Source organism: Brettanomyces nanus, chromosome 2 (genome assembly GCF_011074865.1).
Source record: "Brettanomyces nanus chromosome 2, complete sequence".
Taxonomy (NCBI): domain Eukaryota; kingdom Fungi; phylum Ascomycota; class Pichiomycetes; order Pichiales; family Pichiaceae; genus Brettanomyces; species Brettanomyces nanus.
In genome coordinates this window covers 992,575-1,006,178 of record NC_052375.1, presented here as the reverse complement: position 1 = coordinate 1,006,178, position 13,604 = coordinate 992,575, and the positions used below count along the sequence as shown (strand labels likewise).

Genomic DNA, 13,604 nt, shown 5'->3' with positions numbered 1-13,604 from the left:
CGCCATTCGATTCCCTAAATGGAACGATGTATCCGGAAAATCTATTGTCCCATATGGGAAACCATTAAATACGTTAAACAACTCAGCTACTCTCTTCAGCAGCCCTCTTCCGTTTCTTTCTCTTTCCTTCGTCCCTTTCAGGCTTTTCAGCTTCCTCATCGAACATCTTTTTGGCCATAGTAATCTGTTTATCCATCTCCTGTAAATCATATACTCTTCCGAGTTTCACAGCATCCTTACGTAATGCAAATTCGATATCATCCACCTTTAACTTGGTTCGTTTCTGAATTTGTCGCACTTTATTGGCTTCCATGAGAACATCTATTAAATATGAGGTAAGCACATCTTCCAGTGTTTGTATGGTCTCTGCATTAGGTGCAGCCGAATCTCCAAAAGCATATAGTAATGCCTTTAGATCATTGCTAAAATATCGCTGTTTATTCTTTGATGATTTTTTATAGATGGCCATCACTAGAGCCAGACTTAGCACAAAGAAGTAGGTATCATCATCAAGCAAAGCAGTATTGTCTCCTTTCTCTTCATTCTCATTTGCCTCACGTCCCATCTTTTTTAATGTGGCGGTGCAATTATTCATTACATCAAATCACATCATCTGATTTTAGGCTGATCCTTGTTCCTACTTCTTTCCTTTTCCTTACAATCTGTGATTCTTTTGATGTCACCAATTGTTGAGAAGCAATTCAATATCAGCGGTCATATTAGTAGGTTTGACCCACCTATCATTGATATCGATAGATCGTTGAGCCCTCTTAATGACAGTTCTTCAGCCTCAGCCTCAGCCTCAGCCTCATCTACTTCCCCCTCCTCCACTTCCACCTCCTCCACTTCCACCTCCTCCACTTCCACCTCCCCCTCCTCCATAGTGGATAGCCCCGAAGATAGTAAAATTGACCAGGTTCAACGAATGAGAGTTTATAGTGTTGATGAGATCGAACAGATGATAGCTGATGGCCATACTATAGTTATCTATGGCAAATACGTACTCAAGCTGGACCATTGGCTGGAAAAACACCCTGGTGGAGATAAGGCTATCCATCATTTTGTTGGACGTGATGCAATGGATGAAATGGACTCGTATCATTCACCAGAGACTATTTCGCACTTCAAAAGGTTCAGTATTGGTGTCATCGATCACCGTTGGATCAACCTTTTACCTCCTATTCAAGGTGGTATCTACAGTACGCACAAGGAAAAATTACAGACGGATAAATTGATGTCAGGTGAAATGAAGGTTACCATCAAACCGAAGATGCCCCAGGGAATCATCCCTAAATCGGGCATGTCCGAATTGTGTCCAATAGTACAGTCTTCTTCTACAAACCCTATTAGAGATCCAGAGGTAGTGGTCAATAATTTCGACAATAGGTTGGTTCAAAAGGATTTGGACAGTATACCTTCATTAGATTATGATACCCAATGGTTTATCTCTCTGAAATACAATGAACTTCACGATACCTTGGTTAAACAGGGTCTGTTTGACTGTCAATACATCGAATACTTCAAACAATTCTGCATCAACTTTACATTACTCATGTATGTTCTTATTTTCTTCAAAACTGAACACTATTTCCTTAGTGCTGTGTTTTTGGGCTTTTTCTGGCAGCAACTTGTCTTTGTAGCTCATGATGCAGGTCATTTAGCTATTACTCATGATTATCAGATCGATAATATTATCGGTACTATCATCGCAGACTGGATTGGTGGTCTATCTCTCGGCTGGTGGAAACGCAATCACAATGTCCATCATTTGGTAACCAACGATCCAGTTCACGATCCTGACATTCAACATCTTCCTTTCTTTTGCGTCAGTTCAAGACTCTTTGGTAATCTCTTCTCTACTTACTATGAGAGATTTCTTTGGTTTGATAGGTTTGCGCAAAAACTCATTCCAATTCAAAGCTATCTGTACTATCCAATTCTCAGCTTTGGAAGATTTAACTTGTATAGACTTTCACTCGAGTATTTGATCAAGGGTCAGGGTCCAAGAAAGGGTAAAGGTGCTTGGTTTAGATGGTTTGAATTTGCTGGACTTTTCTTCTTCTGCTATTGGTTCTTCTACTTGGTCTGTGGTGCACTACCTTCCAGATGGGCCAAATTTCAATATATTATGGTGTCGCATATTTCCACTATGATTGTTCACGTTCAGATTACTCTTTCTCACTTTGCCATGTCTACTTCTGATCTCGGCACTTCAGAGACATTTGCATCACGTCAATTACGTACTAGTATGGATGTTAGTTGTCCTGAATGGTTTGATTTCTTTCATGGAGGTTTGCAGTACCAGGCCATTCACCATTTATTCCCTAGATTGCCTCGTCATAACCTTAGAAAGGCCCAGAAATACGTCTTAAACTTTTGTGAAGAAACAGGCCTCAAGTATTCGATATATGGGTTTGTTCACGGAAACGAAAAGGTGCTTTTGAAGATGGACGACGTGGGAAAGCAGGTGAGTATATTCAGGGACTGTCTAAAGAGCATGAAAATGGAAGACATTGAGGGAAGAAACATTTATGAGAAGAAGGTTGCTCAGGTGGGCAGCTAGTTGGTTGCTACGTTTAGCATTTATTTATTTACTATTAAAATTATCTAGAGAGTCCATTATAGAGCTTTTTCGTCGGTTTGATAGGTTGGAAAAGTGAGTTATTGTTCCCATTGGCTTTCCAGTCTATATTAGACGAAAGGGTAGGTGGTGTAACAGAAGAACCAATTCTAGTGGCTTTCATTGGCTGCATGAAAGATGTCCCTTGAGGTGCTTTTATGATTGGATGAAAGGATGAGGCGTTGGTAGTGGCACCAAAGCGTACATTTGGTGTTTTTTCAAGGTGAAGAGGAGCCATTTTGGGCGTTCTGTGTGCTGGCGTTCTGGGCTCCAGCGTTTGCAGCGTTTGCAGCGTTTGCAGCGTTTGCAGCGTCTCCTGCGGCTCCTGCGGCTCCTGCAGCGCCTGCTTGATCTGGGGAATACTTCCTACTCTTACCTTTATCAACCCTCTCAAATACCCGTCGATCTCTGTAAGCAACCGAAAAATCTCCTTCAATTCGTCTCCGGCCATTACAAATTTAGATAGCTTCCAAACCTCGAAATAGACCCCCTCCAAAATCAAATCGCTGACTTGAACCTCGTTGCCACCAATAGAAAGCTTTCCGGTAGCAGCTCGTAACTTTCTGAAGAGATGCACATACAATTTCACCAGGTTGGCAAGCAAATCAGCATTCTTAAGATTCGATTCTTGGGTCTTTCGAATCAATGGTAATATCTTTTCTATAATGATATAGTTATCCAAGTTTTTCTCCTCCATTCCATTGATCATCAAGATAAATGCTTGAATAGTTAGGACTTTCACTTTAAGGGAAGTAGTAGTACTAAACAAGTCACTGATGGCTGGAAACAGCCTATTAGTAATAGTAGAGTACGATTGGTAGTCCAAAAACATCTTCAAGTTATCCAAAAGAGTTTCCTGAAGCTTTATAGAGGATGGAAGAGCACTTGAGCCATGTGAGATCGATTTATCAAAAAGCTGCAGAAGCAACTTTTGAAAGTTCTGATAGTGCTTTGATTTCATGCCTTGATGAGGATCGGTAACACCAAGTTTCGACTTGACAATGTCCAAATGAGTAATTATCAAGGACTTAACGGAGTTCAGATCCAATGATTCTAGGCAACGATTTAGCACCGGAAACACCTTATCGGTGAAGGTGAGCTGGGACAATGTCTTACTCAATAGAAGTAAATTCTCGATGCTTAGAGAAATGATCTGTTCATCGTCAGTCTGAAGTTTCTTGGCGGTTTCCAAATAAGGATCAACAGCCTGGCAAAGAATGGGGATAAACTTATTGATAAGTAGAGCCTTAGGGAAGCTGTTGATCTGATTTCGAAGTCCTGACAAGAATTGAACTCTGTCAGAATTAGGAAGAGCCTGGAATTCGTCGACAACGTTGAGAATTCTAATAAGATCGTTGTTAAAGATCGAGGAATTGATGAAATCGTCTACACTAAACGGTTTGTGGAGCTGTATGACGTCTTTATTGGACTGTTGGGTCTTCTGAATCAACGAAAAAAACACCTGCTTGTAATTGGTGGGTATTCTCTGAAAGAACGGATGATCAAGGTTGCCAGTAGATTGAACAGAGGATAGAAGCTGTTTTATCCGATTGAACGAACGCTCATAATCCAAAAGACTTGAACTATCGCACCTAATAAGAGACGACCCATCGTCGAATAGATAGAAGATTAGACAGGCCAATGAAAACAAGTCGTCTATGTAATCAACATTATGATTCAGAAGTAAGTTTGGAGAGCAGAATCTGAAGTCAAGGCTTAGAAACTGCGGCATTCGTGAATCCTGAGGATCAACAAACTTCTCGGCCACTGTATCATTCACCAAGGCCCTTATAAATTGAAGTCCGGAGATTTTCCAGTCAAAGTTCTCGGTGAGAAGAATAGAATTCGGGTTTATGTTGAGATGCACAGTTGAGATGCTTTGATGGAGGAACTTAAGTCCGGTAGCAACCTGAAGTAGACCTTTTGTAACTATAATTTCATCAAGGGTGGATTTATCCAAGGTGACAAGACTATTGACGACATATTCAGTGACGAAGAGTAGTCTATTCTTGTGGTCTTCAAGTGGTTCGATCACCGTAAGGAAGTTGGGATGCTTGAGTTTGGAAAGGTTGGAGATGTATTTCTTCAAGTTACTGTAGATATCGGACATCACAAGATCTCTGTTGGAACGATTTATCACACCATCGTGGGCTAGTCGACTCTCATAATCTCGTTTATTGAACTGCCATACAGAAGCCTTCTTCTTAGTAGTTCTATGCTTGGCAGGATATATTGTCCAGCAGTCATCACAAACAAATAGGGGATTTGAAGAAACAGAATAACTTCCTTCTATTCCCGAAGTCTTGAATACCGTGAACATCCTGCACACAAAAAGTATCGATTACTATAAGAAGGAGGTAGTAGTAGTAGTACAGTATATAAAGAGCGATCGCGCGAAATCGGATTCGAGGGTCAATTTTTCAGCATATAGTGCAACCATCTTTGGGGTTGTCTTTGGGATCTTGTTCTTTGGAATCTGGCTTCCTCGAGTTCTGCTTCCTTGAGTCCTGCTTCTGCTTCCTCTTTCTCTTCTTCTTTTTCCCCCTGTCATCAGCCTCCTTATCAAACTCGTTCTGTAAAGTTCTAGATATTTGTGCATCTTCCTCCTGCTGTAGTTGCTTCGCTAAAATCTCATCTTCTACGGAAAATGGATCTTCCGCGGAAACTGCTCCCGCGGAAAATGCCCCCGCGGAAAATGCCCCCGCGGAAAATGCACCTTCTGCACCTTCTGCACCGGGCGCACCCTCTGCACCTTCATTTGTCCGCTTAGTCTCCTGTACTTCAGGCTTGGTAAAATTGCCAGTTAAAAAGTCATCTTCATCACCTTTCACATCCCCTAGCATCTGCCAAACAACCTCACTTTCATCCTTATAACCCTCATCACTAACCAGAGTATATAGCTTATTTTCCTTCTTGTAAATGGTATTGAAATGGTCGTTCCTGAAGAATATCGCGAACTCGTTATTTCTCAATACTGATGATGTTCCTTCAAGTTGTTTCAATCCTTGTTTTGTCAACTGAGTTCGATTATCCTCAAAAAACCTCTTTAAGGTGAAATACTTGACAACTTCAGGGTTTGTATCATCTTCTTTCAACTCGGGATACTTATCAAGTATCTTGACCATAAATTCCTGAGCCTTATCGAAGGCTACTTCTGAGCCTAACTTCTCTTTTCCATCATCCATTAAAAAACCATGGATCATCTTAAGTCCGAAAAAATCCATCAATTGTGTTACAGCCTTAGTTTCTTCCTCAAAATCCGTCACTATTGGTTGATCAAACTTCAAATTTACATTGAGTCCTGTACTAAGTAGTGGTAAAACATTAAGAATATCGCTTAAATCAATACGTTCTTCTCCTTCATTTGCCACTTCTAGAAGCAGATTGGAAACTTCATATAATAAAGAATCTAAACTAACTAAATTCTTCGATGAAATCAACTCCTTCAAAGATCGTAAATCTGACTCTGTAACCAGTGAATTTTGAGCTGTAACAGAAGATTGGATCGACTGTTTCTTATGTCTCTGATTTTTCGATTTAACTGTATGCCAATCTTGGTCTTCCTTCAACTCAAGACTTAAGATAAGCGTATTGATAAATGAGATAATAAAGCAAGGACCATTTCGATTCTGTAGAAGAATCTGATTGAGATGATAACTTCCCGTGGAATCCAACCAACCCACTGTTTTTGTATGGAATTGCATATCTTCGATAAGGAAACAGTGATTTGATTTGGTAACTTAGCCAAGAAGAAGTCGAATCTATTCCTCAGCCTCCTTGTCATGTGATCCTTGGTGTGTGCAGTGGTGTCACGTGATGATTGCTGGGATCAGAAATTGCCGACAATGAACGCGCGAATAGCCGTGTTTCGATTGGAGGACGTTTCACCAGGCAATCAAAGAGATCGAACGTCCCACCAGACCCATTTAGCTTACCAAAAAGAGATCAAACATCCCAGAAACCCGTTTCGCTTACCAAAGAGAGATCAAACGTCCACCAGGAACCCATTTCGCTTACCTTCCGTCTGCGTCTCCCCCTTCCCGTCTCCCGCTTCCCGTCTCCTCCCCCTTCCCGTCTCCCGCTTCCCGTCTCCTCCCCCCACCACCTTCTCCAGATCTCATTCCCGCGAAAATTTTTATCCGAATCCGACGCTGAATCTCAATTGGCTTCGCTCTTTTTTCTAATTGTTGTTCCCCATTTTTATTTCCCCATTTTTTTTATCCCTTTTTTTATCCCTTTTTCTTTCCCTTTTCTTTCCTCTTCTTCCCTTTTCTCTTCCGTTTGACTCCCTTTTTCTTCCCCCTATTCTTCAAAGATGCCTTCGGACCGCAAAATTGAACTATACTCGCGTGAGTATTTCTTGAGCTGTGCTTTGGGTGGATTCATTGCATGTGCTCCAACCCATTCGTTGGTTTTACCATTGGATTTAGTTAAGTGTAGACTTCAGGTTGACTCATCTTTGTACAAGGGTAACTGGAGTGGTATCAAATCGATCGTTAGAAACGAAGGTTTTTCCACTCTTTACACCGGTTTTGTTCCAACATTCATCGGTTATGGTTTGCAAGGTACCTGTAAGTACGGATTCTATGAGCTCTTCAAGAAGAAGTTCAGTGACTTTACCGGAACTTCCGGTGTCGGTGTCTATTTGGCTGCTTCTGCAGGTGCCGAGTTTTTGGCCGATTTGGCCTTATGTCCATTTGAAGCTATGAAGGTTAAAACACAAACTACTCTTCCTCCAGCTCTTCCAAAGGACTTGTACAAGAATATGTACTCCGGATTGGTTCCATTGTGGTTCAGACAAATTCCTTATACAATGGTCAAATTCACCACTTTTGAGAAAATTGTCTCTTTGATCTACTCTGGTTTGTCCAAGCCAAAGGATGAGTATACTAAATTGCAGCAGACCGGTGTTTCTTTCCTCGGTGGTTACATCGCTGGTATTTTCTGTGCTATTGTCTCTCATCCTGCTGATGTTATGGTTTCTAAGGTTAACAATGACACCAGACCAGGCGAGTCCATTGGTACTGCTGTCAAGAGAATCTATAAGGTTATTGGCTTTAACGGTCTCTGGAATGGATTGGGAGTCAGAATCATCATGATTGGTACCTTAACTGGATGCCAATGGTTGTTGTACGACTCCTTTAAGGTTTACTCTGGTTTCCCAACTACTGGTGATTGAATCAACCTATATATTCTGTAAGTAAGAAGATTTATGAGATGTTGAGTCTATAAAGAGGGAAGGAATATTATGTAGTGTAAGGCCACTTCCTAGTCTGCAAGTAAACGAGTAGGGCCAACGCAAGAAGCGCTAGAAATGTGAACAAGTTGGTTGAAATGCTAATAAGAATCTCTTGATTCGTTCTCTTTGGAATATGGAATGCGTCCGAATCAACAACTGTCAACGTGGATGAGATGTGGGGTTGAGATCGAGAACGAGTCAGCGGAGATTTCCACTCGGATCTGTCCAAAACGCCGATATAATAAGGCCGTAGCATCTGCCAGGCCACCTCGCTGTGGCCTACATCGTCGAAATTGGCTGTACCGTCCAAACCAACGCAGTCAAATAGGCACTCCACACCACCGGGGTGAACGTGTAATATGGAAGTCACGTCATATACTTTATTGTGAATAATCATCCAAGCGTCATTTTTGGATCGATGCAGAAAGACCTGGCTTCTTTTAATAGAGGAAGCTGGGGCAGAAGAGGTTTGTGTGGGTAACGAAGACAGCCACGACGCCGGGGACGGAAGAGATGCCGGGGACGGAAGAGATGACACCGGAGATGGAAGTGATGACATCGATGACGAAGTTATAGCAACCATCGCCATTGAGAGTTAAACTAGGAAGTAAAGAAGAAGATGGTGGTTGTGGTGATTAGCAATCTGGAGCTTACTACCGGGAACTGGTACCGGGCTGCGTAGCAGCCACAGGACTCAGATGAATCCAAATACTCAGCCACATGCAGCTCTCAGTTATTCAGCGGCACGAATCAAAGGGGAGATAAAGCATTTAGCCGAGTCTGAAAATCTTTTCTCCACCGGGATCCACCGGGATCCACCGGGACCAACCGATAAAGACGACAACTTGGACGAATATTCATGTCACTACTGCTTAAAGATAGATTCTAATCAAGATGTTTAGAGCTTTTTTGTCTGCTGGAAAATCGACAATTGCCAGAGGTGCTGCCAGAAGCACTGTCAGAAACTCTGCCAGGGCCAGTCGCATGTCCATCCGCTGGGCTTCCACTACTCCCGCTTATGATGAATTGATGAAGTCTTTAAGAGACGACCTCAAGCATAATATTAGAATGAAGGCTGATCCCTTGGAAAAAAATGTTATTAGAAGTATATTGACGGAGGTGAAGAACATGGAGATTGATAGCAGAGATCAGTTGCAGGACGAATTTAAGCTATATGATCTACTCAATGAGATGATCAAAGATAGAAGGCATTCTGCTGAGGTCTATATGAAGGAAGGATCACCTGATAGATTCAAGCAGGTGGGACTTAATGAAATTAGAGAAGCGGATTATCTTGTCCAGTATCTTGAGAGGTTACCAGTTGCCACAGAGAAGCAAGTAGATGATCGTGTTAAACAGTTAGCCAACACTTTGAAGAATGAAGACTTGTTAACTAACAAGCAAAGTTTATTCAAGAAGGTTCCATGGAAAACCATTCAAAGTGACTGGAATGCTTCCAAGTCTGCCGTTACTAAGAGTGTCAATAGGGTTTACGAGGAGCTCGTTGGAAAGAAGTGAATGAGTGTCCGTCTGACTGTGTGTCCTGTTATTTATATCTAAACCAAATCCTAACATTATTTAAATCTAGTGAGCTGCTTATTTCTTACCCGCGGCTTGAACCATATCTAAAAACCTCTCTTTAGAGACTTCAGCAACAGCTTCTTGCTTCTTACTACTACTAACATATCCCCTGCTATTGTTCAAAGCCCTGGAAGTAGCTTCGGATTGTGTCTGTGAAACCAAAATTGCATTAAACAACTTAATCACACCTCTTTGGGCCACTTTTCTCAGCTTTCTCTCCTTAGTTAATGCTTCTTTGGCTGCCTCTCCATCTTCTCCTGATGGTATTAAATCTTTCTTTCGATTTTTATTTAATAGCTTCTTCTTCTTTGCCAAAAGAAGCTTTTTAGCCTTGACTTCAAGTTTATCGCTTTCTAGCTTCTTAAACTGGCCTTTAGACTTTGCCAAAATAGGATCTTTTCTATCATGTGCTTTCAAATGAGTATCTAAAAGTGCGTTCATGGCATTTGAAAACGATTCCGACCCATCATCATTTTCACGACTTCTTTTATTCCTTCGTTGCATCCGCTTTTTCTCTTCCATTTGGTGTCCAATTTGTGAGATTTCTTGGTCTGACGATAGATCTGCTTCATCTCCTGATAACGATCCTATGCCATTGTCTTCCTCTTCATTTTCTTTTGTGTCATCATCACCGTCATTCTGTTTAGACTCGCTATCCAGTTTTCTCTTTCTGCTATTTATAGCTTCTGTACCCTTCAAATCACTCATATTTACAATGAACAACCATATTCCTATCATGTTCAAATCTGAAAAATCTGAAAAAAATCTGAAAAATCTGAAAATTTTTTGACCGGGCTGTGTACAAACTACTTCCCAATCGAGCATCATGTCGAATGGCTCAACCATTAGACTAAGGATTTAGCAATTGTCTCTTGATTATTAGAACGATACTTCATGAATTGTTTGCCTTCGTCTTCTTCCATCCTCGGAGCTTCTCTTATCTCCATCACTGAACAAAAGCCAAGCTACACTTTTATCGAAACCCGATTAACGCCGCTGCGGAGATAAAACCTTATTTCCTCTTCCATTGCTCTATAAAAACTGGGGCATCGCAAGAATTTGGAAAAGACTCTTATTTGTACTTCTGTCCCTCATCCAATTATGTCTTACGTCACTGTTAAAGGACCAACTGGTTATGGACTCATGTCTTTAACTTGGAGACCTACCCCATTGAGTCAACAGCAATGCTTTGACGTCATCAATTATGCACTTGATCAAGGTGTTACTTTCTTCAACTCCGGAGAATTTTATGGAAACAATGATGATAAAGTTGCTGGTTTGAAGTTATTGAAAGCTTATTTCGAAAAGTATCCTGAAAATAGAGCCAGAATGACCATCTGTGTTAAAGGCTCGTGTCGTTTGGATACCATGATGCCTGACAATTCTAAGGAATACTTAGTCGAATCGGTGGAAAACATCTGCTCTTTCTTCCCCGATGGTAAACTCGATCTTTTTGAACCTGCCAGATTGGATTTGGTTCATCCAATTGAGGAAACTATTACGAATTTGGTTTCTTTAGTTAATTCAGGTAAAATTGGAGGTATTGCGTTGTCTGAAGTTAGTGCAGACTCTATTAGAAGAGCCTATAAGGTTTTTCCTCATATCAGTTATGTTGAGGAAGAGTTCTCAATGATGAGCACTACCATTCTTCACGATGGAGTCAATGACGCATGTAGAGATTTGGGTATTCCAATTGTGGCTTATTCTCCTTTGGGAAGAGGTTACTTGACTGGTACCGTCAAATCCATGTCCGATATTCCCCAAGGGGATATCAGAAGGTATCTTGGTCGTTTTAACAGTGATGAGATATTGAAAGCTAACTTTTCCTTAGTGGAATTGGTTGGAAAGATGGCAAAGAAGAAGAATGTTACTGAAGCTCAGATTGCACTTGCATGGATAAGAAAGCATAACCAATTTCCCGAAAAATACGCTACATATATTCCTATTCCGTCTGCTTCTACTGTCCTAAGAATGAAGGAGAACTTGGAGGTGATTGAATTGACCGATGAAGAGTTTGATGAATTGAATAAGGGAATTGAAGGAATCGAGGTTAAAGGATGGAGATATAATGAAATGGCAGAGCACTTCTTGGAAGTTTAAACATGCGAGTGAATTTTTATGTAAAGAGTATGTCTCCTTTCGAGAAATTATTGTCACTGTATTTGCTCTATCTTAAACTTGAATATACAGTTTAAAGTTCAAAAAATTCTTGATTCTACGGTCTCCATACTATAATATACTCTCTGCCTAATTAGGTAAATTTCCATTAAGCGCACCTATTTGAGGGCTGGCGACCTCGAGGTTTTTTTCAGGGCTGGCCCATCGAAGAGGTTCTAGGAAATCTGGAGATCTTGAAAATTTCACCTTGTGGCATATACCAGCATATACCAGCATATACCAGCACTATTTGAGTTCACACTGGCTTGTGTTGTCAAATCAAGTTTTTAACCGACCCCCTTATCTCAAACGGCTACAGTTACCAAGCCGCTAATATTTACTCCTGACTCCGGCCCGGACACCTCTAAGAAAAAGAATGAAGAAAATTCATCTCCATATTCTAAATTTTTTTTTTAATTTTTCATGAAAAAAATATAAAACGATGGCGATTCGCACATTTGAAAAATTAAGCGTGTTCGCATATATTGATCTTTTTTCTTCTACGTTTCAAAAGACTACAAAACACCAACTTTCTCTCTTACTTACTCGATACTTATCGATCGCGATTTTCACCCATTTTTAAACACCCCAATACTCAAGTGTACAATTAGTGTGTATTAAAATGTGTGCCTAAACACATCCCCCCAGAGAGTCAAATCAACCCCCCTTTTTCTTATAAAGAAAAAGTTCTTAGTCAACAAAACCGAATTTACAAATAGATCAATTAATTAAAAGTGTTTCCTCCAAAGAAATCCCTTTCGGTTTTTTTTATCAATTTTTTAACAAAATGATGTTCTGAAATAAGTTTACCAAAAAATGTCGATCGTCCATTATGGCGTCCCCTTAGTTATTATCCATTCCTCACGAATAGGTTATCAAGCCCCGCAAATTATACCAAATTTCCCCCAATTTATCAAGAAAAGATTAGCCCAATAAGAAAGAATACCACCGCATTGTTTGAAAATATGTTACTAGGTGAATCTGTTTTTAGCAGTATTTCTGCTGCCTCTTCCAACGACCTCTTGGTGTCGTCTGTTGCCACTGCCACTGCTGCTGCCAATAATAAGGCTTTAGTTGACGATCCTTTAGAGGATTTGTTCCGCTCAGCATTCGGAGAGTCATCAAACCAGAATGAACAGCATCTTGAGGTTGAACCTCGTGCTAGTTCTGTTCCTTCTGCTTCCATTGCAGGTACTTTGTCTCCATTAGAAGTACACGCATCGGTCATGGATTCTATCTTTGATCCTTCCACTGCATTGTCCTCAAACTCTCCAATGCTTGAGCTCACCTCTGAAATGCCTACCTGGGAACCTTTATTCCAACAATCTTCAGACCAGAATGACCAGCAAATTGGTGCTGATACTGATGCAGAGCTACTTGCCCTATTAGGTGAGCCAGCTTCTGTTTCAACTTCAGCCTCCCCTGCATCTGTCAAGTCCGAACCGGTTGATTATGTTGGAACTGAGACCAGATCTAAGTCTGTTCCAGGTAAGAGATCACACTCAGACCCTTCAGTTTCTTCACCTTCTCACCCTGATTCTAGCGCTAAGAAGACCAAGCTGGACAAGTTTGGATGTGTTGCTTACACCAGAAAGCAGAGAAATATTCCTCTTTCCCCAGTTGTTCCTCAAGGCCATGACCTAACCTCTCTGAAGAGAGCTAAGAACACTGAGGCTGCAAGGAGATCTCGTGCTAGAAAGATGAAGAGAATGGTTCAGTTAGAGGATAAGTGTGAGAATCTTGTTAAAGAGAACGAGAATTTGAGAGCAGAGGTTGAAAACTTAAAGCAACAACTTCTACAGCAGCAACAGCCGTCGTTTACTTTGAATCCTTAGTTTGGTTTTGAAGCATTACGTTTTTTTTTTATCAAAAAAAAGTTGGAAAAGCCAAAAAAAAATAGAAAAAAAGATCATAAAAGCAGAAAAAAATGAATTACTACGAAGATTTGAATATCTGAACTGTTATTACAGTACTTATTCGATGATTTGAGGGTAAAGTTTATAATTT

At 40.7% G+C, this 13,604-nt stretch overlaps 9 protein-coding genes across 9 annotated transcripts; 5 read left to right on the top strand and 4 right to left on the bottom strand.

Moving 5' to 3' along the window:
• Window positions 1-82: 82 nt before the first annotated feature.
• FOA43_002469 (uncharacterized protein) lies at window positions 83-565 on the bottom strand (the record flags this gene model as incomplete). The annotated part of the gene is made up of 1 exon (XM_038922763.1): window positions 83-565. The coding sequence occupies one exon, from the start codon at window positions 563-565 to the stop codon at window positions 83-85; it is 483 nt and encodes a 160-aa protein (XP_038778691.1).
• A 360-nt stretch (window positions 566-925) lies between these two features.
• FOA43_002468 (uncharacterized protein) lies at window positions 926-2,563 on the top strand (the record flags this gene model as incomplete). Its single annotated transcript, XM_038922762.1, has 1 exon — window positions 926-2,563. The coding sequence occupies one exon, from the start codon at window positions 926-928 to the stop codon at window positions 2,561-2,563; it is 1,638 nt and encodes a 545-aa protein (XP_038778690.1).
• Window positions 2,564-2,603: 40 nt separating this feature from the next.
• FOA43_002467 (uncharacterized protein) lies at window positions 2,604-4,940 on the bottom strand (the record flags this gene model as incomplete). Its single annotated transcript, XM_038922761.1, has 1 exon — window positions 2,604-4,940. The coding sequence occupies one exon, from the start codon at window positions 4,938-4,940 to the stop codon at window positions 2,604-2,606; it is 2,337 nt and encodes a 778-aa protein (XP_038778689.1).
• Window positions 4,941-5,040: 100 nt separating this feature from the next.
• On the bottom strand, window positions 5,041-6,324 carry FOA43_002466 (uncharacterized protein; the record flags this gene model as incomplete). Its single annotated transcript, XM_038922760.1, has 1 exon — window positions 5,041-6,324. The coding sequence occupies one exon, from the start codon at window positions 6,322-6,324 to the stop codon at window positions 5,041-5,043; it is 1,284 nt and encodes a 427-aa protein (XP_038778688.1).
• A 611-nt stretch (window positions 6,325-6,935) lies between these two features.
• Window positions 6,936-7,799, top strand: PIC2 (Cu/Pi carrier; the record flags this gene model as incomplete). Its single annotated transcript, XM_038922759.1, has 1 exon — window positions 6,936-7,799. One exon carries the CDS (start codon window positions 6,936-6,938, stop codon window positions 7,797-7,799), a length of 864 nt encoding a protein of 287 aa, XP_038778687.1.
• A 603-nt stretch (window positions 7,800-8,402) lies between these two features.
• Window positions 8,403-9,377, top strand: FOA43_002464 (uncharacterized protein; the record flags this gene model as incomplete). The annotated part of the gene is made up of 2 exons (XM_038922758.1): window positions 8,403-8,408; window positions 8,754-9,377. 2 exons carry the CDS (start codon window positions 8,403-8,405, stop codon window positions 9,375-9,377), a joined length of 630 nt encoding a protein of 209 aa, XP_038778686.1.
• A 78-nt stretch (window positions 9,378-9,455) lies between these two features.
• FOA43_002463 (uncharacterized protein) lies at window positions 9,456-9,881 on the bottom strand (the record flags this gene model as incomplete). Its single annotated transcript, XM_038922757.1, has 1 exon — window positions 9,456-9,881. The coding sequence occupies one exon, from the start codon at window positions 9,879-9,881 to the stop codon at window positions 9,456-9,458; it is 426 nt and encodes a 141-aa protein (XP_038778685.1).
• A 660-nt stretch (window positions 9,882-10,541) lies between these two features.
• FOA43_002462 (uncharacterized protein) lies at window positions 10,542-11,540 on the top strand (the record flags this gene model as incomplete). Its single annotated transcript, XM_038922756.1, has 1 exon — window positions 10,542-11,540. The coding sequence occupies one exon, from the start codon at window positions 10,542-10,544 to the stop codon at window positions 11,538-11,540; it is 999 nt and encodes a 332-aa protein (XP_038778684.1).
• Window positions 11,541-12,562: 1,022 nt separating this feature from the next.
• Window positions 12,563-13,432, top strand: FOA43_002461 (uncharacterized protein; the record flags this gene model as incomplete). Its single annotated transcript, XM_038922755.1, has 1 exon — window positions 12,563-13,432. The coding sequence occupies one exon, from the start codon at window positions 12,563-12,565 to the stop codon at window positions 13,430-13,432; it is 870 nt and encodes a 289-aa protein (XP_038778683.1).
• Window positions 13,433-13,604: the final 172 nt, after the last annotated feature.